General features: G+C 36.1%; 1 protein-coding gene across 6 annotated transcripts in view; it reads right to left on the bottom strand.

Annotated features, from left to right (window-relative positions):
- SMYD3 (SET and MYND domain containing 3) overlaps positions 1–25,038 on the bottom strand; it is a 379,752-nt gene that overhangs the window by 54,306 nt on the left and 300,408 nt on the right. For all 6 annotated transcript variants that reach the window (XM_054629904.2, XM_077175748.1, XM_077175747.1 and 3 more), the window contains 3 exons: positions 22,351–22,418; positions 19,788–19,890; positions 13,160–13,270 (listed from right to left, as the gene is read on the bottom strand). In XM_054629904.2, the coding sequence (XP_054485879.2) occupies positions 13,160–13,270; positions 19,788–19,890; positions 22,351–22,418 (282 nt within the window). The remainder of the gene's footprint in view (positions 1–13,159; positions 13,271–19,787; positions 19,891–22,350; positions 22,419–25,038) is intronic.

Below are 25,038 nucleotides of genomic sequence, written 5' to 3'. Positions count from 1 at the left end.
CTCCACTTAGGCATTGAGATCAAGATGAAGGTCTTCCCACACCCTGCATACAAGTTGTGCAAAAGGACAAACACCTTCATGGGGCAGTATGAATAACCTTCCCTTAACATTATCCAATTTAGTTACAACATTACTACATTTACACAGAAATTTAAAAGTGACATCAAAAACAACTGTGAGAAATTTATTAAAATGAGATGCTTTCAATAAAGAAAAAGTTAAGATCAGCAAGTCTATTTTAAGAAGTCAGTTTAATTTAATAAAATTAAATAGGACTAAGATAAGTCCATCTTGGATTTAATTAAGCCAAACTGTAAGGTAGGAGAAGCAATCAGACAAACAATTCTTAACCTCTACAGCTGCAAGTCCAATATCTGCCAGGTTCACAATTCTGCACAGCAGAAAATAGTAATTCCATTTCTGTCAGAGTCATACTCCATTCTCCTTCACTGCAATCCCATTTCAGCTATTAATTTCTGTGATTTTTTTAGACACACACATTTTTAAACAGCCTTTTCAAAGATCACTGCATCTGTATTTTGTATGATACACGGGCAATCTCATAAACGTGAAGAAAATTTTATAGTGAAGAATATGGACATCATTCTTCCTATGGACTCCCTTGCTATATAGATTCAAGATTATAGATTTCCTTGCCAGAGGAAAACACAATGTTTTTCCATTTCTTTTGTGTTCAGACACCCATGCTGAGATTCATTTGCTCAAATGTAGATATTTGGGCCACCCTTCTCTATGACAAAGAAACACTCTCTTGGTGCAACTTGCATTATCCTAAAGCAGGCTTCTAAAATATGTCAGATGAATAACAGTCAAAGTGTGTTCATTCTTCTCCGTTTTATCCATAAAGAAAGTCTAGAGCAACTAGATCAGATGATGACATTTATCCTGTAGCTGTCTGAGATGTGGTGAAATAAATCATAGCTGTAGATCCCCCTTTCAGATGCAGAACACCCTTGCAGTGGTGGTGCATTATATTTCAATAGGTTCAATTTACCAGCAATTCCAGTTACTCTCTATTATTTACCTGTTCTCAGAAATGTTTATTATTCTCTCAGTCTTTGTCATCATTAATTTTACTGGCAATGTTTTTGCAATTATTTTCACTTCATTCATGAAAATGCTGTGTACTCTACAGAGTAATTATGAATACACTTTGGAATTATTTCATAAGCATTATATATAACTGATTATTATGGTGATTTAATATTTAAGTGTGTTGACAGAACAACTTTTAGAGTGTATATATATTTAGACTTTGCATATAAAAAAATTCCCGTAGTAAGAGAAAATACACCAAAAAAGCTCAAAGTTTTTATTAGTCTCAAACATCAGAGCTCAATGGAACTTATTTAAACCCAATAATACTCCCAGATCAAGTGTGGTTATTATACCTTTTCTGTTTCACATCTATTCTTTATGATAAAAATCTCAACAAATAATATTACAGACAGCATTTTCTCTCTTAAAAAGCAGTATAAAAGGATGCTAGGCTACTTAGCCAGAAAGCATGATAGAATCTAAAGACAGTCTATCAAAATATAATAATAATAATATTAATAATAAATACACAGGGCTAAGCAGCTAAACTACATCATAGCATCTTGCTACCTGGAGACTCCTCAAATGAAAGGCACATTTATTAGGTATATAATAAGGTATTTAATGCATTCTGAAGTAATTTCAGTTAAGTGTAAGTTATTCTGGTTGCTGCCCAAAACATTTACCATATTTATTTTTAAACTAGGTCCCTTACATACTAGGACTCTTTTTGGAGTCCTACTTGCCCATCTTTGTGTCACGCACAGCTCAGGCCCCTGGGGATGACTGACGCTGTGCAGACCCAAGACCTCAGCGCCTACCCCCAGTCAGGATGATGAGCAACAGGGCCGAGTTCTGTGTCTGTAACAGCTCTGCCTTTATAAATCTCCCTGTGCCAGGAGTTTAGGGCTGACTGCACAATTCCCATCCAAGCAGAAATAAAAATTGATTGTACAGTGGGAAGAACAATAAATAGAAGTTCACTATTTATCAACTCATAAAAACCGGAAGTGAGGAAAAGCAAAGGAAATTACTTACAGCTTAGCAGGAGTGAAAGAGGGCCTTATGCCAGATCACCCAAAAATTCTTGTCATGTTTGTAATTCCATTGTAATTTCCAGCATCAGTATGAAAACAAACCCTGTGTTAGTTCATCTACCTGAGCAAGGATACTGTTCAGCCTAATCCCTAGCAACAGTGAGACTGGTATTTCACAGACTGTCTTAGACATTACACATTTGTTAAGGCAATCTCTAGGTCTCTCAGCACACAAACTGACAGCTATAAGGCAAATCTTCTTTATTCCTTAATTCTGCAACCTGTGGAGATATGGAGTGCCACTGAGTGCATTTAGCGGCTCAGAAGAGATTTGTAGGTCCAAAATCCTCAGAATTTTCACTTATTCACAAGGTATAATCCAATCCACATTCATCAGTTCACTGAAATATGCAAGTTTAAGTTTAAAAGCATATATAAATCCCATTGAAGTTAATATCTATGCAAATGTCTAAATACTTCACGAAGTAGAAGTGTAGTTACTTGTGAAGTTCAATATATGCTTCAGTGATCTGAAGAACTTGTGCCCATTGAATTTTTGGTTCTCACTGAAGATTTACTGACATTAATTTAGATACTATTTTTGAACACTAATATCAAAACAATTTAATATCTTAATGCATGAGATACCACATGATAAAATTGTAGCTATAGTAATTCTTTTTTTTTAATGTATACTGCAATGCAAAAAAATAGTATTTACTTCAGCATGTGCTTTCTGAATGAATGGGTGTGAAATACGGGAGGCTGATGGTTTAGAAATGAACATGCAACATGATTAAGATCGTACATAAATTAATCCACTCTACACCTTAAAATATTTGCTGGATCTCAAAACTCCTACTAATAAAAACTGGTTGCCTAACTCACTAGTATGCTTTTTGAATATTTAGCATCAGTTCTCAAATCCACACTCTCCAGTCTCCAAGTTTTTTAAGGTCATGAATAAAGGAGGTAGAATTATTTTTTTACAACTGCAGCTCTCTGAGTGAGTACAATACCTGGAGTTTCCTCCTCTAGAGCTCTGCCAAAATATTTGACTTCTGACTAGATTAATATTAGTTTAATATAATCAAAGAAGAGGTTTGCAAATACTTTAAAAGATTATTTATAGTGTTTTAGTCACTTCAAGAACTTGGGAATGATGCAAGCTTTACATACACTTGAAATACTTTGAGAATAAAAATTTTGTTGTCTAGATATTGTTAAAGGAAGTGCAAGAGCTTTATTTTATATTCAACACTAAGACAAAGATTCATACCATAATCAATATGATGCAGCCAGATATTTTTCTTTAAGATGGTGTTCAGATAAGTCTTGGGCAGAATTGTGATGCACTGTTTTACTACAGTCCCCACTTCAAACCACTGCTTATGGTATAATCAACATCTTCCATACAATACACGGAGCAATCCCATGGAAAACAGCAGGACATCCTGCAGTGGGTCAAGAAAATTACACAGTCCTCTGTAACTCTTGTGGCTGGAGTACACAGAGCCTTCTAAAGCCTGCTGGCTTCTACACACACAGAAGTTTCTCTTCATGTCTCAGAATACAGCTCACAAATACAAAATTTATAACTAGAGCTTAGTTATTGCATTGTTGTGACATGAATTAAATTATGGCAAGAAGGAAGCTGATATGGCACATTGCTTATCATAGCAATTTTTCAAGCCAAAGCATTTAGTCTGCAGTTTTACAGTCTCAAAAGTTACAGGCTTCCTTGTTATTCAAATGAGCTCATTCTTGCTTTAATACACCTCAGAGAATATTAGTTAAGGACTGGAAATGATTTAGGCAGTGAAGAGGATAATTCTGTCTTTCTCAACCTATGGTGCTTTCTACGAATTCAGCCAGAACCTCAGTTTTGAATTATTACACTGTAAAAAGCAATTAGAATGAAGTCATGATACCTGATGACCTTGCCACACAGTTCTAAATCAGTCAATCAATATTTGATAAATAAAATTTGGCTTGAAAAGAGTGTTTAAAAGCTTAGAGGCAGCTGGCAGGAAAGCCATCTCACTTAATTTAAATAAGCCTAGAGTGAAAGATGCATTTTCACAATGTGGCATGGGAAATAGCAATGTGAGTCTTTCTAATAAGTTCCATACTGACATATACTAAAGAATAAGTCACCTTTTTAATTTTACTCAGACTATAGGCATTTCAGCATCTAATTTATGAAGGGAGATATGAAATAGTGCTTCACATTACCTAACAAAGGTCACAAAACAAATAGCAGCAAAAGAAAAAAAACCCCACCATGTACTGGATGTGGTGTTCATGAAATAGGAAGAGCTTTTAAACTGTCCTTGCATGTTCCATGCATGTACCTTTGCACACACATATGCATACAATACTGCTTTTGCCATTCAGACCTGTGTTTGTCCAGTGCAGGTACATGGCCACTTCACCACAAAAACCAATCACAGTGAAAGGGTTCACAGAATATGCTGTTCTTCCAAGAGAGGGAATGGTTTAGTTCACAGATTTAAAGATGGGTAGATTACCAGATAAAAATCAGGACAACTGGATTAAACTTTTCCCAGACTTTTTAAAGCTATTATTGACCCATATAAGGTAAAACCATGGTCATACTTATGGGCTCAATGTGCACAAACCTGCTTAACACAACCAGCCATTATTCCTCTCCTCTGATTGGAATTTTCAGCAAACTAGGACAACAGGCACTGCAATGAATCTAATCTTTACTAAGCATTTGCACCTCCTGTTTTTGCAGTATTTATTTCTAGTGATTTCCAGGCATTGCATGGACAGTAAGTAATCTCAGACAAAAATACACTGTAAGAAAGGAAAGATTTATCAGGACAATTTTCTTTTTTTTTTTTTTGGCTAAGAAAAATGAAACAAAACACAAATTGCTGAGCATCATAAAGTATATAGTATACAATGAGGATGGCATTAAGAACCAGAAGTTTGGAGTATGCAGAAAGCATATTCAGAATCTGAAGAGAAAGACACATAACACACTGATATGAAGGAGAATCATAAGAACCATAGTAGACAACATTTATTCAGAATGAAAAAGGTTCCTATGGAGTAGTATTGGGTGATGTCTTCAGGGCAATGTCTTCAACAAGGAATGAGTTAAAGATGACAAAAACTTTAGCTGAAATTATTAAAGATGGCATATTGCAAAAAATTTCAGTGTGATAATAAAATTGTGTCCTATTTTAAGTAACTCTCAAATTTGCTGATAAACAGTAGACTACTTTTCCACCTTTTTTTCCCTCCATGTTGGTGTGATTTCAGATTGTTTGTTGACTTTAATGTTGCTATTATTTATAAAACTGGCAGTATCAGAATCACAGCTACCTTGTTTTTCAAGGGTTTAGACTGCACAGAGTAAAAAGAATATTTATCCCAAAAGCTGAGAGTCTAAGAACAGACAAAGCAATAAAATGGAGGGATCAAAATATACAGCATGCCCACAAAGGCTGACTTTATGGTCAGCCCATATAATTTTGCTGTCCTAGTTTGAGTTTTCAAAGGTAAATGATAAATTGCTTTACTGTCAGAAAGGATTTTGCTTACATCCAGAGAACCAATGAAAAAAAGGTATTTCCAATCACTTTCTTCTATTTTTTCTTTAAAATTTGTAGCTCATTAAAATATACACTTAGAAAGAAAAAAGATCCAAGCTCCTATTTTTACTTGATTTGGAACAGGAATCTAGAAGAAAGATACAGTGCACATCCTGGACTCACCTGAATCTCACCCATTGCCTGAAGCACTAAGAGAGTTGTGGGGTTCCCTTACCCCATAGGGCCTGCTCTAACAGCTAGGAAAAAACCTCATTCTGGCTCTGATGTAGATATTATTTTGTCCAGAAGGGATAACCTTCAACCAGAGAGATTTTTGTATCCAGAAAATGGAAACTCATTCAGTCCAGAAATCTGCAGTTTAAAGTTGCAACATCCTTTTTGGTTTTTTAATAACTTATGGGATCAGAATTGAAACCTATCATATTTCAATCAAATTACCTAATTAATGGCATTTTAAAAGATCCAACACACTGCAAAATAGAAAACAATGACTGATAACAGATCAAGAAAAGGCATCCAAAATCAAGATTATTCCCTAAGGTACTACTGTTATTAGAAACCACCTTGACAGGTTGAAACACACAAGATTTTGTAGGAGCTCCAGCAAAAGAGAATTCAGAGATTCAAATTCAGAAAATGCAATGACTGGCTTGCATACATATTTAGGAAAAAAAAGTCTCTCCAAAATCATTGCAGGAAAAGTGTTTGAAAAGTGATTTTTCTGATCTAGCCTTATATTTAAATTACTGCTTTTTGTCTCTGAATATTCTATGTTTATTTTAGATTGCTAATCCAGAGTGAGACTTTTCTTATTTCTGCTTTTCATCCAGCAGAGACCAAATAGTGACTGCTATAGGAATGACAACATCTGAAAAAAGAAATCCTACCAATAAGAGCTAGTTCTAATATTCCCAAGGAAGCTGGACATCCAGAAAGGATGCATCCAGAAGGATCCAGGCACTTAAATGTAGTTGCAACAGTCTAAAAGTTGATGAGAATGCCCTCTTCCTTTGGTAAAAAAAGTGTTTCTCCTTACAACATCTGCCAGAAGATTTAAGTTTCCTATTAGATGGCTGGATCTGAAAGGAAGAGATTCTGCTCCACTGAGATGAGCAGAGAGCCAGACTCCCAGCAGGGTGCCACACTCCCAGTTTCTATATTTGCTTTAAATATGAGCCCAATGCACCAAACTGATACAGGTTGCCCTATTAAGGATCTCCTCAAAAGGCAAGGAGTTTACATACATCTTTCAACTCATGTCTGTTTATAAGAAGAGCCAGATCTTTCCATGACCTTGACAACCCAAGTGAGCTCCAGCTGGATGCTGCCAAGTGGTGACCAGAGCACACTGAGGCAGTCCCAAAGCAACTGGGATAGGCAAGCTGTCATGGAAAAATGATCACAGTGCATTTGCCACTGTCTTTGGAACTGCACTTTAGAGGAAAAAAAATTACAATGTTGAAAGATGGAAGGAACCTCAGAAGTCATGTAAGAAATTCTAAGAAGTTGAAGACATGATGCCTTTGTTAATGAACAAGAGATCCCAGAAATTATAAGCGGCTGCCTTGTTTTTTACTGTTATTTTTGGCACTAGAAAAATAAAAGCCCTCTGTCCTTGGCTGTTTGGAAATCCATCCCAAGAGGGTAAGATCCTCTGAAAGAAACAGAAGAGTGTTAGTCAGACTGCTGGATTTCAGGAATGAATCCAGGGTTTATGTCACTACCAAATGCCTTGCCAGAGGGAAGAAATAGCCAGCCACCTATGGAGAGAAACAGTATTGTGTCCCAGCAGGCTCCAGTTACTGCCACTGACTTTTGTAGGCACTGGTTATATTGACATTGGGCTGGAAGAGTAGGTGGGTGAAACATGACTGATCTCTGGCTTGATGTCATCCTGTAGTTTGCCTCAAAGGCAATTCTAGCGGCAAAACAGTAAAAAATATGAGGAATGAAAAACTTCTGCAACTATTAACTATTGCAATCTCCGTATTTTGATAAGAAATTAATTAAATTAGGATTTTATTGGAACAAAATCCTGATAATTTTTAACACACTTTGGTACTACATTGGTACTTAGCAAGTTTTTTAGAATCATGACTAGAGAAACAGATGCTCCTAGCTTTGTCTTTGCTTTGATCAAAGGGTTTTATGTTCAGCTAGCTGTATAAAAAGACAATGTTTTCAACAATCCTTGCTTCCCAGGCTTCATCTTTTAAATTAATTTGGAGGTCTCATCTTTCATATTGTACTTGGGAAACTTAGTGAGAATGTAAACGTCTAAAAATAAATAAGTAATAGGAAAACTGGGACACAAAGTTATGGAACTTCACAATTCAGCAATTTTAAAAGGCACTCCTTAACATATAATTTTGTGTTTCCTGTGTCCTAAATATATGATCCCTGAGGGAGGAGTGACATTTTTCAAGTAACACCAGTATAGTGATTTTGCATGAAGCTTTTACATCCTAATTACAAACAACAGTCAATAATAATACTCTTCATCTAACAATGTCTGTGTAATTTAACCACATATTCTTCAAAGGTATTGCTGAGAACAAACACTAAGATCAAAGGTGAAAATGTTGTATAATGTATCTTTGGTCATATTCAAGTCTCTTTCAGGAAACCTGGTGAGGCAAATCAACCACAGATATGCTGCAGCAATTAATTTGATCAATTTACTTACATTTGATGAAGTTCTAAACTACAGTTGTTCCCTCTGCTACAAAAATAATGTCAAAACTTCAGGTTCAGGAATTTATTTTGGGGGGTTGTGGGTTTATAACAGAGCTGGTGGATTTATGTAATAACAGGTAAAGAATTGTAGGTGGTGTTTTTATGTAGAGGTTGATAGCTTGGTTGCTGTTCAGGTGACCTTATTTTGAGAGCCCTTGAGTTGGAAATGGACTTGTGATGTTCTCTACCAAAATTCAAGCTGCAATATAAGTAAGTACTTTTTTCAAAGCAAAAGAAATGATTAAAGGAATAACATGCTTACTGGCATTATGTTGTTATTAACTTTGGCAACTCAAACACTGACCAAATATAAAAATGATTCAGAGTCAAGTCCATTGCTTTTGACCTTGTAATAAATAAAAGCTTTCCAAAAACCAAGCTAGACTAAAATATTAAATCTCGGCTCCACAAAAGAAACCCAACTCATAACAAAACCATTCTGTAAGCACAAATGTCCCTGAAATCCTTGGCTGAAGATGTACAATGTGAACAATTCTCTGGCTCATGACTGTGGAAAAAACTGTTCTTCATTTAAAATGTTTGTCATCAATGTAAACCCATCTTTAATTATAATTAATGGAAGGGGCTTTTATGTGCTGGAATAGTAATATGTTGCCAAGAGTTCAGTTTGGCACACATTCCTGAATTACAGTCGAGATTGATCTTAAAATGGAGCAAAGAATAATGTGTAAAGCTGTCAAAGATACAATGAACTGAAGACAATACAGTAGCTATAACTTAAAGTATTGACAGATAGGACGTATTCTATGAGTGACTTTTAGGAAGATATGGTTTTTACCCCTCTTCTAGTTCCTGATTTGTTTTTTCTAGCTTTGGACAAAAGTCTTGTTTAGATTTGTAGTTAGTGCCATTTAATTACTTAGGAATTGAACCACCAAAACATTCACCTCAATCTTATCTTAACCAGCTTACAGTGGTGTATTTGTACTTGCCAGGCTGCTTGACCAGCTGCTGCTAAAAGACACTGGCCAGCATTATAGTACGTCCTTAGAATTAAAATGCAGCTCACATTGAGGCTCAGGCACAAAAATTATTTAAGATTCCCAGCTCAGCTATTGCCACTGTTTGCTTCTGTGTTTTCTCATCCTTGATAGCAGCTATGCACCTAGATTATTCCATGGCTGTGCTCACAGCTGGAGAGGAAGATAAAGAACTACTACTGTATAGCAAAAATTCACTTTGGAGTCCTTTCACCAGCAGTGACCAGTGAGGAACCGGTCATTTTCCCTCTGGTTTTGCATGCAGTGCACTGTGACAGCTCAACCATGAAACCCTTCCCTTGGTCTGGTGAGTGCCAGTGTGCATCAGTTGATGCTAAACTTCAGTAACTTTGCCTTCATCAAGGGTCCCTGTGGTTGGGCTGCAGCCCCTTTCATGATATTGAAAATGTAGCCTTTGTCTATCTCAGATATCTGAGATATTAGAGTCTCAAATCCTGACAATTGTGCAAGGGAACTGCGTACATCTAGGCAGTGTTGTAACAGCACTCTGGTTATCCATGTCAGCTAGCATAGAAATGTAACTGTGTCAGTCTTGATTTTGTGTTTATATATATTTCATAGAGCAGCATAATTTTTCTCATCAAATTTTATCTGTCTAAAGAGTGGGCAATTTACTTCAAGGCATTCCTTTAACCTCTTTTATCCATTCCAAATTTCATGGATTTCTACTGAAGACAGTATGAATGAACTGCTTGTCTTTGCTCTTGCTATGAGGGAGGCAGAAAGCACACAAACCCCAAACCATTCTGCTTCAAGGAATTATTTTCATTTTAAAAAATCCATCATATAAAGCTAAAATACCTTAGAAAATACAGCACCTTTCTTCATTATCCTTTGGGCACCAGAAAACTCAGCAGAAGTATAAATTACTTATAAATTATTCTTCTCACTGCATTTTTAGAGACTGAACAAACCACAGCTCCACAGAACATTCACAAAAATTATCCCCAAAACAGTCTGATCTGTTTTCTAGTCAAAAACCTGGTGAGCTCCAATTGAAATGGTGGCTTCCAACCAGTTATGAAAAATAAGGGTTGGATCTTAGAAAACACAAAAGTTGGTCTTGAATAAAACAAATTTCCCAAGGTCACGAGCAGTCAGTAGCTGACTTGAGAACAGAAAGTTGATACCATCTTCCTTTTTCACTCAGGCATTTAACACTAAATGAACAAGCCTTTAAAAATACAGCAGGAAACATAAATTTCATTGATAATTATCTTGCCAAGTGTTTTTATAAATATGAATAAATAAGGATGCATGTAACTAAGTACAAATAAACATAAGGTTTATGGGCTCTTCATATAAACTTGTAACATATTTCCCAGGGGATTTGCAGGATCACTTTTAAAACATCACAAAAGATGTAGAATAAAAGCTACAGTGCAAATCACTTGACTTAAAACTTTACTATAAATTGATGTGTGCATCTTGAGAGCTTTCACTCGTACCTAGTATGTGTTCAGCAGCTCACAAGCATACTCAGCAAGACTGGAGTAACACAAGCTCTATAAGTGTTCATGTAAGTGTCTATAAATGTGATTTCAAAAAGGGTTCTAACTTTTTGTATGAGATGACTGCAACTGAAAAAAATTCCCCAACACACAAGAACTTGCTTGAATGGATAAAGCATTTCTGGAATTTGCATTTTTACCTATAAGAAAGATACATGATGAATTGCTGTTGACTAAACTATCTTTTTTTTTCTGCAAAGCAATGTTGCAATATGGGAATTTACTTTTAGCTGACTATATTGGTTCACAATATTGATTCTGCCACTCTTGATGATCCAAAGTTAAAGCTGTTGCCTATTCTATTCAGAAAGATTTTGCTTTTTAAAAATTTTCTAAGATAACTTGGAAATTTGTCTCAGTATTAGGGATATTTCAGCAGGGATGTTTTGAATGATTTTATCAACTTTAAGCATCTAAATCTAGACATTTTGTAGTTTAAAACCCCAGAATTACCAAAAATATTATCTCCTGCTGTACCTGCAATGTTACATGACTCCCAGCTTACTAGCAGTGACTAAGATATATGGAAAAGAAACCCAAATCAAGCTAGTCATGTAGAGATTTTACAAATTCAGTTGTCACAGAGGAATGAAACACAATACTATGAGGACTGCTGCAGATAACATTTAGTCACCCTAAAGTGAAGCTGAGGATAAAGATGTCCTCTTCATAGACATTAACAGATCAAGCTGCCATGATGCTTCTAGACCTTCATAGACCTCTTAACATGGTAACAATCAACAAGCACAGAATTCCAGAATTCAGTCACAAAGAGCTTTCCAAACATTTCACAGTATCATTCCCTGGGAAATTTTGTGAAAGGGCAAAACAAAGATCTATAGGCTATGAACACAAACGAAAATAATATTAAAAAAAAATAATTAATAATTTTAACCTATGTATGAGAGTATTGCTTTCATTAATATATGCACATATAATTTCACTACAGTATTTTTGATGTTATATGTTGATTCTTACAATGACATATACACCATATACAGCCTGGAGATATTATTTCCTAAAACATTCCACATGCTGAATGGTCTTTATACCACTTGCCTACCCTTTCACAAACTGTTAAGTGATCCTTGATGACTCTTTAGCCTGCTTATTTTTCTTAATCATCATTGCATCTGTGAAGATGCCATTTACCTAAAACTAATCAAAGATTTCATGGCACTTGAGTGACCATCTTTAAAAGAAAGATAAAAAGAGGTCTTCACTTCACTGCCTCTGAGTAGAATTGCAGCAGCTTTTATTAGGCACAGAATGCAAACACAGACAGGAAGTAATTTAGCATTATGTCATAAGCCTGAAATTTTCTGTGTTCTCTTTTTTGAACTGCCTACTGATGAATCAAAGCATATGTTGTAGTTTAAACTTTGGGGGTTTCTTTTTCTGTTTTTGTTTTCTGTGCAGCTATTATTTCATGAATCATATTATGCTCTTTGGAATTACATTTTCATCAATACCTTTTTACTATTTCTAATCTTACAGGAACACATTTAGCTATGGCAGGTGACTCACTCCAAACAAGCATTTGTGAAAATAAGAGCAACTGTACATATAACAAAAGAGGCTAAGTGCATAAAAGCTGCTATAAAGCCAGCCTCATTTTGCCTATTCCATTTAATCTCTCATCAGGCTCTGAGGCAAATTTAGTGTGCCAAGGTTGCATAAATATGAAGAAAACCAGAATATAATCAAATGAGGCTAGGCTGATCCCTAGTAAGAGATCACACTCAACAAAAGTTTATCTGCTACAACCACTGACCTGCTACTCCAAGAACTTGGGATGAAAGTGAGCATAAAAAGCACAAAGTCGCCCAAGGATGTTCACCATTCTCTCTAACAACTCCTGAACAAGCTTGATAGTTCTTGAAAATTAGTGATGCAGATGTTTGGCAAAATTAATTCAACGTTATTTTGAGGATAAGCACAACCTTCCTGTAATCAGACAAGTGGCTTCAGTTGAAGTTCCAAGATAACTCTTTTGAATAGAAAAATGCCAACATTTTCTGCTTTTCTTTCATTCAGAGTTGTCTTTCACAGCAACAAAAACCGCAATGAGGGCAGAGGCAATTTTCTCCCCTCTTCTGGCCATTCAATTAGTAGCAAAAGATAAGTATTACAATAAGGAAGGAAAGCTGCTGACAGGCCTTAAAAAATTCTGTTTCACTAGCAAGGAATTTCTTCTCCCAACCTACCTTCTCTTGATTCTGGCAGAGTGGACAATCACATTCGAAGCAATACTGGCGCATCAGCTGCTTCTGGCGTTCCCTGGTAGGCACCAGTGATTCAACATAGCTGATAGTGAGCTGTGCATAAAAAAAAAAGAGTTGGTATATTTGACAAAAAAATCCATATTCTGTGCATGTATTAGCAGAGGCAACATTTTTTGCATATAACATTTTCCCAGCATAAAATAAAAAGCTAATAAATTATTTTTTAGAAGAAATTGACTACTTCAACAGAAGGTCAGAAAAAGAGCAAAATAATTTCCATGGAAGAACACTTTTTCACATTTCAAGATCAATATTGTTTGAAAATATTAATTCCACCCATAATTATCACTATTTCAACTTTTAATCCTTATTTGTAAGAAAAAGAAAAGAAAGGAGAGTAAGAAAAGATAGCAAAGAAGCTATGCATAAAGCTTCTGAATCCCTTGTGCATGAAATCTCATTTTCTGTCCAGCTCCAGAACTTAAGAGTAATTTACCACTAGTGTTATACAATATCCAACTATCTCCAATTTTTTTTTTTTTCTCAGGGAAGCCCCTACTTTCTTGCAAATATATGTTTAAGCCTGGGGAGAATTCCTCTTATGCCATACCCATTTTCAGTGTATCTGTGATGTTTCCCTTGTGACCAAGGAAGCACAAAAGCATTGCAGTCTAAGATGTTGAAACTACTGACAAGAAGATTTATTAAAATGATAAAAGAAAATTTGTGCCTAAATTTGTGCCATTTTTCAACTTCTTACACTGTACAGAGTGAATTCCAATGAGCTACAGAGAAGTCTGTAGTTTGTTCACTTTAATGCCTGCCAGAAAGAATTTTACAGGACTAACCATTTGTAGAGTTCTTGAAATGTTTAAAGTGCTCCACAGGCACAAACTAATGATAAGGAAAAGGATATAACAAAAAAAACAGCTCAGTTCAGACCAGTATACAGTCACATGTTATTCAGTGATTATACTATACGCCCAACACACTTTGAAACACTCCAGAGGGGGTCAGAGCTGAAAAAAAATCAGGTCACATTATTTCATCCTGAGCCTAGACACTTCAACTAATTGGGAGAATTTTCACATGGTTTTCAGTTAAATCATGAGAGTCCATTCAAAGAAATTACAGGAAAACCTGACCAATTTTAGTAATGACCATGAAATCCATTGTCAGAACCTGCATTTTTGCAAATTACTGAGCTTTCTAATTGAATGAGCAATTAACAAGCAACTGAAACAATGCCTGCATTTTTTTCATTTATTATTACAGTGTAATTTGATTACATATTGAAGGAGAACTGTGTTAAAAGAAGTCTACTGAGATGGCAAAGTCAAGCATTTAAAATAAATACGGCCTCATAATTGAAGATTAATTGTATAATTAATGAAAGAGACAAATTAAAATTCCACAATTAATCAAAAGTTAGCAAGTGTGAGAACTTTGTTAGGTTTAGAATTCTAGATAATGCTGTTCTGTCCCAGCTTGTGCATGTCTGAGCCAAGAGAGGATTAGTTTCACCACTACTGGCTCACAGCAGAACAGTCTGTACTAATATTTTACATGGGAGCCCTAGGCTTCCCTCTGATCTTTCTGCAGTGAGTGGATGGAAATTGTGCTGCTTATTTATTTTCCATCCTTTTCTTCCAAGCTTTGTCTCTTCTGCCCCATTATCTCCAATGTCCCTCTCATTCTTTCTTTTCTCTACTCCTCAACATGAGTATCATTTTCCTGTTGTATTCTCAACACCTGATTACCTAAACCTGTTTTCTAGCCATAAATTCTAGCTCCTTGCATAGCCACTTTTGATACAATGGGATGATTTCTTCCTTGTGCCAGCCTCAGATCTGTCCTTTAGCCTTATCTCACACCTTTGCCCCCTGTGTTCACTTGATTTCCCAAGTTAACAGTCCTTGTTGCCCTACTCTGATTTCTCATCTTCAGTGACCCCAACCACTTTGTCCTCACTTCTTTCCACAGCTGGTCCTAATCTGCATCCCCCTTGGTGCGGTAAGAAAGATCTGTCTCCCTTCCTTCCCACAAAGCATTTTCCATCCAAGCTGCAGTCCTAACCTCATCCTTCAGACATTCAAAACCCAATTTCCCTCTCCATCAAAAGCCTCCCAATCTTCATGTCTCCTTGAAACTCACAAGTGTTTTCTGTCAAAATCATTTCACACACTGGCTGTTCCTTGTCTCTTGTCCTCTGTATAAACATCTCTGGTTTTGACTCATGTCCTACTGGGCTTTAGGTTCAGGTAACATCCAACAGTAAAAAGGATTTAACCAAGTTCAGACACAGTGCAAGACAGTAGGAATCTTCTGGGAAAAAATAGTGTGAAATTAGTCTACTCTTTGCCAGAATATTTAAGTTAATGGTTTAAGCCCTGTCATTAGTAATGAAACCATCATTAGGCAGGGTTTAGTTATAATACTGCAAAATAAACACAGAGCCAACATCAAATAAACCTCACCTATCCAGCCTACAGGCTTCACCCCTTTTGCTCTTTGTATTTTTGGTTTCCATCCCCCCACCCCCCCTTTTTCATTTATGTTGCAGAAACCTGGGGGGTAGGAAGAAGTTTAAAAAAAACCATTTCTTTTTCAGAGGTTGCCAAACAGTTGTGGATATGAAAAGTCAGGTACCAACATGCTCTGGATTAAAACATATGACTGGGCAGAAAGAGGAGAAGAGGCTTCATCACATTTATCTCTCCTTTTAGCATTTTAACAACTTAGGGTCTCTCCTGCCCAAGTTCAAATTCCCAGCCCCGCCAGGAGAAATCCATTAGGGAAAAAATGTTTGTAGCTGGCAGACTGAGTGGCAAAATGTAACTAGAATATTTAGAAACATGATCAACCTAACAGTGACTGAGCCTATACTAATAATTTAGTTGTTTAAAAACAAAATTTCTGTATTCAAGTCTCTCTTCTGTCCTTGCTTTAATTTTGGATCACTTCATTAGATGCAAGGATCATTTAACTTGTACATATTTAGAAAATATGCCCATTTATCAAAGGCTGTCTTAATGGTATATGCATGTGGGATGTATGCTACTAATTAAAACATTTCTTGAACTGACCAAAGCTTGCCTCTTTATTGCATCGTTTATAAAGAATGCAATAAATCTTTTCCCCCCAAATTGGAGAATATATATTAAAAACATTTATGAAGGCAAGGAATTATTTAACAGCCATGTGACTTATTGACTCTTAAGACTCTCTCCTTAGAAATACAGCACTGTCTGAGCCCTGCTTCTGGCTCTGACACAGAAATTCTTTAATCATGGATATGGTGGTTGGTTTCTCATGTTCCTCATCTTCCAGCTGAGGTAGACACAATTTTCCAGTACTGCCACGATGCAGTGGACTTAATTTATGTGGGGTTTTGTTGTTGTTGGGTTTTTGTTTTTTTGGTTTGGGGTTTTTTTTTTGTTTGTTTGTTTTGTAACAGAATATAAGCCACAAAATTTCTAGACAGAAAATTCTGTAAAAATTTAAAATCAAGTATTTCAATGCTAGAGGCAGGAAAAAAAAAAGGGGAATCTTCTTGGTTTTGCAATCATGAGTCTCAGAATCTTAGGGAGGGTTGTATACAGAAATCTGTTCCTGAGACAGAGTTACAGAACTGCTTAACAGTCTGCACTCTTTCTGTTTTGGCATATAAGATCAAAAGGCCTTCTGCAGTGGCACAAAACCAGCAAAACTCCTAACTCAAGGAAAAATTTGTTTCTAAAAGCTTAAATGGGAAAAAATGTAATGTGTCAAGCATACACAGATACAAAACTTCTCACAGAATTACAGTAACAAAAACACTATATAATTGGTTGAAATCTATGATGAAAATAGATTTATTTGCTCATCATCTGAAATCATTATTTGTTTTCAGTATTTAAAAAAATGTTGCTCTTAAGGTACAGTCAGTTATATGATATTATGAAGAAAGATACAAATTTGGTCTAACTGAACTCTGAAGCTGGTGAGAAGCAAAGAACCCATTTTGGAGCAGAACTGCACCTCAGCTAATCCATTCTGTCTCCCAGCAAGAGTAATTGATTTGAAGCCATACAACTTCTGATTGGAGAGGAGGAGAAATCATCTCATGTCTGCCTGCAAAACACCAGGTAGACTCAGCAACTAATAAAAAGTCAATTGAAATTATAGCACACATCTTGATGCTGTTTGAAGTGGTTACTTAAGGGTAGGGAAATGATTAAGACCTCTTAAGAGTAGGCTGCTTGTCTTTTTGACAAAACTAGGTGATAGGCTACTTTCCCAGTAAAGGAGCCCTCATGATCTCTAGACAAATAATTTTTGCTTTTTAATAATCCTTCCCCATATCTCACCTTCCTTTGCAGCAATTAAATTTCATTTTTGAGAAGAGCTGCAAGTAAAGGAAATCTTTGTATGCTGTCAAATTAACATCATCTAACTGTAATAGTCAACAGCACAGAGAAGTTGTGGGCTCCTTCCCTTGTAGAGTTCAAGGCTGGGTTGGATGGATCTGCGAGCAACCTGGTCTAGTGAAAGTGTCTCTGCCCACAGCAAGGGACCAGATGATCTCTGAGGTCCCTTCCAACTCTAAACATTCTGTAATTCTGTAATTATCTGGAGGAGCAAAAAGGGGTTATAATTAGTTCTGAGATTCTGGAAGCAAAGTTCAGAATGCTGAGATGACCACAATGGCCAGTCGTCTCAGCTCCCTATGTCTCTGTTTTCCCTGCAATTAGAGGTGGTGAAAAACTCCTTAGCGTGAGTAAACTGCTGCAGTGTGCTCTGACAGAAAGTGCTACAAATGTGCAAAAATATGTTCCTGTATGGATGGAATAGTCCTCTTCTACTAATCTGAGCTTGAATTGCTACTTAGCTTCTTATTTCTGATAAATCTTAGTGTTTAATTTCTATTAATTATTTTATAGAGGATCTCATTCTGTCTGCATCTAGTGTAAGTTTGAACAGGATAAGAGAAAATTTCTAGTGATTATAATTTTTTTGTTGCTTCATGACTTGAAATAATGTTCATCTTACCATCTCAGAGCACCCAATTTATTAAGGAAACCCAATCAGCTTCCTCCCTGACATGTATCTTCATTAGCTCAGATCATGACATCAGTAATATAAGTTAAAACTCAGCTCACAACAGATGATACAGTTTCACATACATATGTTTGTAAATTCAATACCTGGCTATCACTTAAACTGAGCTCACCCTGCTGCAGGCAAGCAGAAAGGCAGTGTGGAAAGTTGCATCAAGGTCAACATGCAGAACACAAAATGAAAAGAGGTAGAAGTTGTGTATAAGGAAAAGCAAATAGGTACTGACAATAATATTGAACTACTGACTTGTACATACTCTCACGAAAATTTTATTTCCTTTCCTCTTCCCATAAGAGATTTAACCTTGTACTGACTACTTTACTTTGTCTCTTAAGCCTTAAACCCATTTTCTTCCTGGTAATTCATTAAAATCTACTGTATTTTTAAATAAGCAACCCATCTTAGTGAACTGAGAAGCCATAAGGAAAGTTATGGTTTATGGATAAAATAGGAGGAAGGTGTCTATAACAACACTTAAACAAGAATGCTGAACTGAAAAATGTCAATAATTAATAGCACCACGAACATATATTGCATCCTGAAAGATTTCTCTTGGCAAAAACGTAAGCATGCAAAAACATTTCTGTTGCTTCTTAACAATGTTTCACTGAAAAAAATATTCTACCACTTACTTATTTTGATGGCCTAAAAAAATTTTCAACCATTTACTTACTTTGATGCCCTACTATCTTTGAGAAAGAATACATTAAAAAAGAAAAAACTTCATGGGCACGTAAATAAATACCATGTCTAAATCAAAATAAGTATGGTCTTCATATTCACAGAGTTTTAAGAACAGGTGTGAATCATATTTGCATTAGGTTATGATTTTGAAATGACCAACAGCTAGGACTGTGTGGGTCATTGATGCATCTGAAATTACATATATGCACACTTTTCAGGTCTTACTGAATTAAGCAAATTCAGTACTGCATTGCTACAAAACTTGTTTTTGATTTCTAGCCACAAATGCTTATTTTCAAATTAATACAAGTGCTATTTACAAAAAAGCAGAGAATACTTTAGATCAAATCACAAATCTCTTGAAAAGGATGTTTTGAAGTCTTTCCTAGTGAAATGGACAAGCAAACAAACCTTGTTTTGTTGCTTTCACTGTCAATGAAAGGTTTACTACAACTGCATGGTTGCCGCCTGACAAATGCTATGGTTGCTATGACTTAAGGAACACTGCATTCCACTCAGAAATACTGTAAGTGTTCCCATCAGGGTAAAGACACTCAAATACAAACAAAATGAAGTGCCTAGAGGAGGAAAGGAGGAACAGGAATTTATCAAGACTGCTCGTGATTTATGAGAAGTAATGATTACGGGGCCCAGGCAGTGTGAAGAGATGATTCTATTTATCATTTTCCTCCTGATAGCTATGTGCTAGAAAGTGGCATCAATATATCATCAAAATATTAAGCTGGTGGCCCGGCAGTCTGGAATTTATTTAGGGAGATGTCATTGTTGCAGGTGTCTGTGATGGAAGGGAGGACAAGTTAATTACCTCTTCACCAATCTGGATCTCTCGGACAGAGTGAAGTAAAAGCTGGTATCCTTCAAAAACGATCACACAGTTTGGGTCACAGCTGTGGTTCAGTAAAGACATGCTGTGAGGGGTAAAAGAAAGAAAAAAAACTTAACAGAGGAGTCTCCACTGCCATTTCCCTTTAATAATTTGAAAGTAGCTAACATGATTATATCTGAAGTATCAAGCAATTGAATCACGAAACAAAGAAATTCCCTGTTAAATCAGCTGCTCCTGGTTAGTGGAGGAAAATGAAGGCTTAGAAGATTTATATTCCTTGGTAATAGGAGCCGTGCCAGGATCTCTTCAAATGTTTCTGCCTTTTGTGTATTCAGGGCAGGAGGAAGGCAATGGCCTCCCAGTGCCTCTCCTGGAGTCCTGATCCAGGGGACTGGGCAAGGGGGGAGCAAGGTGACCTTGTTACCCTGGCACTTCCCTTGTTACCTTGACAGTACTTCCCTTGGCAAGAGGGACTGAGTTCTATTTCTGCTGCTTCTGCTCAGTTTCAGGGCACTAACCTTATCCATTACCTGACTGTCATTGCAAGCACAGCTCAAAGGGGCCAGCAATCGACATGTATTTCCTATCAGGAGAAAATGGAGTATACTATGTCCCAAAGCCAAAGAAGTTGGTGTATAGAGTTGAAAGAAGAAACATGGCCATTGGCTCTGTTTTCATGCATATTTTGGCCCAGCCTCTGTTCTTGTGGCATGTGACAGCTGGGGCAGCACAGCTCATTAGGGAGCTGCTGGCACCCTCAAGAGACATAAACACTGCACAAGCACACCCTTCCCTCCCTCTGAAGGAGGCTGCTTACAACATCTCCCATACACTTCTGAATCATGAGTTTCCTTAGCTGAGAAAGAACTGACTTTGCCAGGCAAATATTTTTGCTGTAGCAGAAATAGGGTTGATGGTTTTTCCCTATGGGAATGACCCATTGAAAGAATAATTCTGGCATTATCAGGATGGAAGAAGAATTTTTGGCTTATCCAGCTCCTAGCTGCATTTATATTCTGTCCTTGTCTGATTCAGCTACTCAAAATCCCAGCTGATGGTGGTAAAATAGAGGATGTTGCCAAGGGTCAGAGCCCTGCACCAAACCATGTTTATTTAGTTTTTTGACTCTTACAGGAGGTATCAGCAGGAGTCTGACTCTTTTGGTATGCCTTCTGGCCTAATAAAATATCTGTGGTTAATCTCTTCAAGAACCCACTGGGAGAGTGTCCATTACACTTACTGTGAGATCACTGGGCACACTCTCAAAGCTGCTCACAATGTGAGACACAGCAGGACCATAGGATTTTACCTATTTCAAAATATTTTGTGATGCTGAAGCTATCAAGCCATACAACAATATACAACCTCTTAATAAGGCTTAATAAAGAACTTTTAATTAAATCTCGTCTCATGAAGACACTAGTGGGTTTGATGACAATTTCCTCTGGAAGAATATGAACTCATCTGGGAGGACATTTGGCCAGGACTTGTAAACCACAGATTTAAAGTTCTCAATTTTTCCAGCTGTTTTGCTATAACAAAACTCAAACTGCTCTGAAGTGACCTGGAAAAGAGTCTCTGGCATCCCTTGGCAGTGAATCATCATTGAACATAGACAGATACTTCACAGTTAAGGGCTTTTTTCAACCAAAAGCAAGCATTTCCCTAATAATAATGCTCAAAAATAATTTTTCATTTTCCTCAACTATTGTTTTCAGTCTGTTATGAAATCAAATGACTGTTGCACTCTTCATGACACTAATTCCCATGTCCTCCTAACTACCTTTTCTTCATCTTTACTACAAGGCTGACCTCAAGATATTAAGTGTCCTTATTTAAATCTTACATATGGCATTAGAAGGAAAAGAAACAGCAGTGACAGGCCAACTGAGGTACTGACAAACATAATTCAACCATGCATTAACAAAAAAATTAGATGGTACAACATACTTCTAAACGACATACTAATTTTCCATATTTATGATTACAGGTTACTAATTCTAGGAAGATAAAACCTTCATTGGTACATACTTCTTTGCTAATACAAATAAGAAACAATAATAAGAAATTGAAATAGTAACATCTATCTCTTAAGGGACTTATCTTTTCACCTTACTGGTTTCTTTGTTATGGTTATTTACTTATAAATATATCAATCTTTTTCTTTAAATCACTAATTCTGAAGGCTCTCAGCTGCAAAATATCTGTATTCTAAAGTATCATTGAACAGGTTTCCCTTATTTGTCCCAGTTGCACATTCTTGATGTCAGCATTAATTCTTACTTAAAAAAGACTACCACCTCCATAAAAATAAAATATAAAGATGTATACCATTTAAACTGTTTTAGTGCTGTAATAAGGACTATTAAAAATGCTTTCAACTAGATTGTATTTTTTACTCTTCTTTAATTTATTTCCATTTCCCAGTTTCTCATTAAGACATGTTACCTGCTGCTTTGATGGTCCTTACAGCTACCTTGGAAAAAAGGGGAAAAAAAACTGACATAGACTTTGCCTGTGAATGAAACAGTGTCCACAGTACCTGGGATAGAGGCCAACACCAACATCCTGCATCTCTCCATTACTGATGGTGAAACAGTTACAGGTCACCTGTAAAAACAAGGGAAAAAAATCCAGGATTACCAGAATCATTTGGAAACCCCATACTCAAGTGAAAAAAAAAACAAAAAAAACCTTCCAAAATAAAATGAAGGGGCAAATGGTAATTAGATGGGAAACATTCAAGCCCAACACTAGTGCTCTTTCATTTCAGAGCAATCACATCTGGGACACACTCTCCTGTAAAACTGCTGTCAATTAAAAGGAGAAATATTAGTATCCTGAAAAAAATGTGGGGTTAAACACATGCAGGGGCCCTACTTTCCTGAAGTAGAAGGAAAAGAAGAAGAAAAAAAGCCATCCTACACAGAGCGTGAGAAGCTCAGCCCAGGAACAACCTAGCAGATGATAGTGACTGCTGCTGAAAAGAGTGGCTGTTTTCCATGCAGGGACTCTGCTGATACCAGGCTCTCACAGCACCTTTTAATGAGTAGCAGTGGAACCCAAAGAATATATATATGGGACTGTTTAGAAGTAAATGGCAGTCTGATATGGGCACAAATAAATGCAAAATCTTTCACATAATGGGTATTTTGGTTTGCATGTAGATCTGACGACAAAGCATGTTCAAATTGCCATCCAAGGGAAATACAACCTTTTCTTTCATTTCAAATATTCAGATTGTAAATTCTTCCTTCATATAATCATACAATATTGAAGTTATATTGTATTATAATCATACAATATTTAGAAAATAATGGGGAAAAATGGAAGATTCCTATGAGCAGATTTAGTCCTGCCCCAAACTATCAGACTGAGCCTTTTTGGTGTACAAGATATATCAACACTTAGTAAATTATTAACAAGTACAACTTTCATGTGCTTAAATGAAAAAAAAAAACCAGAATTCAATTGTGAATGTATTTTTTAGGTATTTGATTTTTGGGGAAGAGCTGGTTTTGGTGGTTTTTTACATTCATTTTTTAGATACGTTGATCAGTTATCATTGATGTATTAATATCTTCTTTAGAAAAATACTGCATGATACTGCATATACAAGAAAAGTCCCAGGTCTCTTCTGCATAGCATTGGATTATTAATGTCATTAATTCTCTTTAGAACAGAAAATGAGTTAAGAGTAAGGTTTGGCAGAGATGGAAATGAGATTTGAAAGTTGCAGTTTTATTCACAGAGTAATTGTCCAGAACAGTAAATGCACACCAATGTTTTAAAGAGTTATGCTGAACAATTTAATAGTATAAATTATCCTATAAATTGACAAATTATTATTTATGAGACCATTAACCATAAGGTGAAAATGAAATCCTCTTTCAAAATTTCTCATAAATTATGACAGCAACATTAATTTAAATAAATGTACATGCAGTAGGGCATGTGTTTTTGTAAACCGTTAAACAATACTTTGATTAGTCTATTATTTATGTAACCCTTTCAAATGTTCCCTATCAATTACCAAAATCATACATCTTAGTTATTTCTTTCCTGTTGACATTGGGTATAAAGTGTCAGACAACTTCTGAGCAAAGATTAGTCCATTTCAGGTGGCAATTATCCTGGTTCTAAAAATATTGACTTGATTTTGGTATTTATTGAAAAAATAATGCCTTCCAGGTAAAACAGAAAGAAAGCCAATTTTGTGAGCCTTAGCTCTAACAGATCATATAGTAGCAGAGGTCAAGCATCTCCTAGAAACAAATGAACTCCTCTTTCTTGCAAATCTCTTATTATTACCATAACATATTTATATTAATAATATTGAATTTTAGAATTATAGAGACAGTTTCATCATTTTCTATTAAAGTTATATATTATATTATGTGAAAATATTTACACACAGAAGTCACAATAGTTTTACTTCCTCCTTTTTGAAACATACATCAGTTTTTTATACCAGGATACCTTCAAAGAAAAATTTGAGATGAATAAATAAGCTGAGATTCAGATATGGAGAGCTATTTTTAATAGTAGTTCACTGTGAGGCACTTTTTAACCTCTCTTAGATATTTTCACAGTATACAGGTGCATCTCAATATCCAGTGAGGCAGTGAAATGCCATCTAGTTTCTAATTATTTACAGTTTCAAATATAATACTGGGAATGCAAAGTATACAGGGCCAAATCTAAAAAGGCATTTAATACACAAACACAGGCAGAAGCCTAAGTGCTCCCAGGAGTTCTGAGCTGTATGATTCAGTGCACAAGCCTGCCAAAGGCATAGGATCTGTCAGGTGCTCTGAGGTTTGTTTAACCTCTGAGAAGACAATCTTTCCCCCCTTTTAAGCTCAGGAATGGAAAAAAGCAACAGCAAGACACAAATAATGTGTACTGCAGATAGCAACCCTAGTCATGGCTGCTTTCTGTGCTCAGCAAGTGGAGAGAGAGGAACTGAGGTTAGGGTGGAGAGGGGAGGAGGATCTCACCATTTAAAGAGTGAGAAATTCTGATGTAATGACAATCCTCCATGGACAGCTAGCAGCCCACAATGATATAAAATATGAAATATTCATAGTCTGCTACTATATGGTTGGTTTTCTGTTCTCTTTTAGATTTGTTACAAAGTTTCTAAAAAAATCTACCTAGTCACTTCTACATGTCTATTTATATAAACTTTTAGGATGTTTTAAGTCTGACTTAAAGATCTGTTCTATCA

This window comes from Agelaius phoeniceus, chromosome 3 (genome assembly GCF_051311805.1).
Source record: "Agelaius phoeniceus isolate bAgePho1 chromosome 3, bAgePho1.hap1, whole genome shotgun sequence".
Lineage (NCBI taxonomy): Eukaryota > Metazoa > Chordata > Aves > Passeriformes > Icteridae > Agelaius > Agelaius phoeniceus.
The sequence above is the reverse complement of the archived record's forward strand: the minus strand, read 5'-3'. Positions and strand labels throughout refer to the sequence as shown.